Below are 218 nucleotides of genomic sequence, written 5' to 3' on the forward strand. Positions count from 1 at the left end.
GGCCGGGCCGGGCCGGGCTCCCGCCCGCGGCTTCCCCCGAGGCCCGCCGCGCCGCGCCGAGCCGCGCTCACCAGGACGAAGGAGCTGCGCACCGCCTCCGAGACGCTCTGCCGCAGCTCGGCGGCCGTGCCCGGCTTGCTGAGCCGCTTCGTGAACTTCCTCACTTCCGACATGGCGACATGGTCCGCGCCGAGCGCTGCGGGGCCGCGCCGAACCGC

The 218-nt window shown here is 78.0% G+C and overlaps 1 protein-coding gene across 2 annotated transcripts in view; it reads right to left on the reverse strand.

The window, feature by feature from the left end:
* The window catches only part of DOCK11 (dedicator of cytokinesis 11), an 83671-nt gene extending 83498 nt beyond the window's left edge, over positions 1 to 173 (reverse strand). For both annotated transcript variants that reach the window (XM_010572502.1, XM_010572501.1), the window contains exon 1: positions 72 to 173. In XM_010572502.1, the coding sequence (XP_010570804.1) occupies positions 72 to 173 (102 nt within the window). The remainder of the gene's footprint in view (positions 1 to 71) is intronic.
* Between the last annotated feature and the right edge of the window lie 45 nt (positions 174 to 218).

The sequence above is a fragment of the Haliaeetus leucocephalus genome, unplaced genomic scaffold (genome assembly GCF_000737465.1).
Source record: "Haliaeetus leucocephalus isolate CR32 unplaced genomic scaffold, Haliaeetus_leucocephalus-4.0 Scaffold340, whole genome shotgun sequence".
Classification (NCBI taxonomy): Eukaryota; Metazoa; Chordata; class Aves; order Accipitriformes; family Accipitridae; genus Haliaeetus; species Haliaeetus leucocephalus.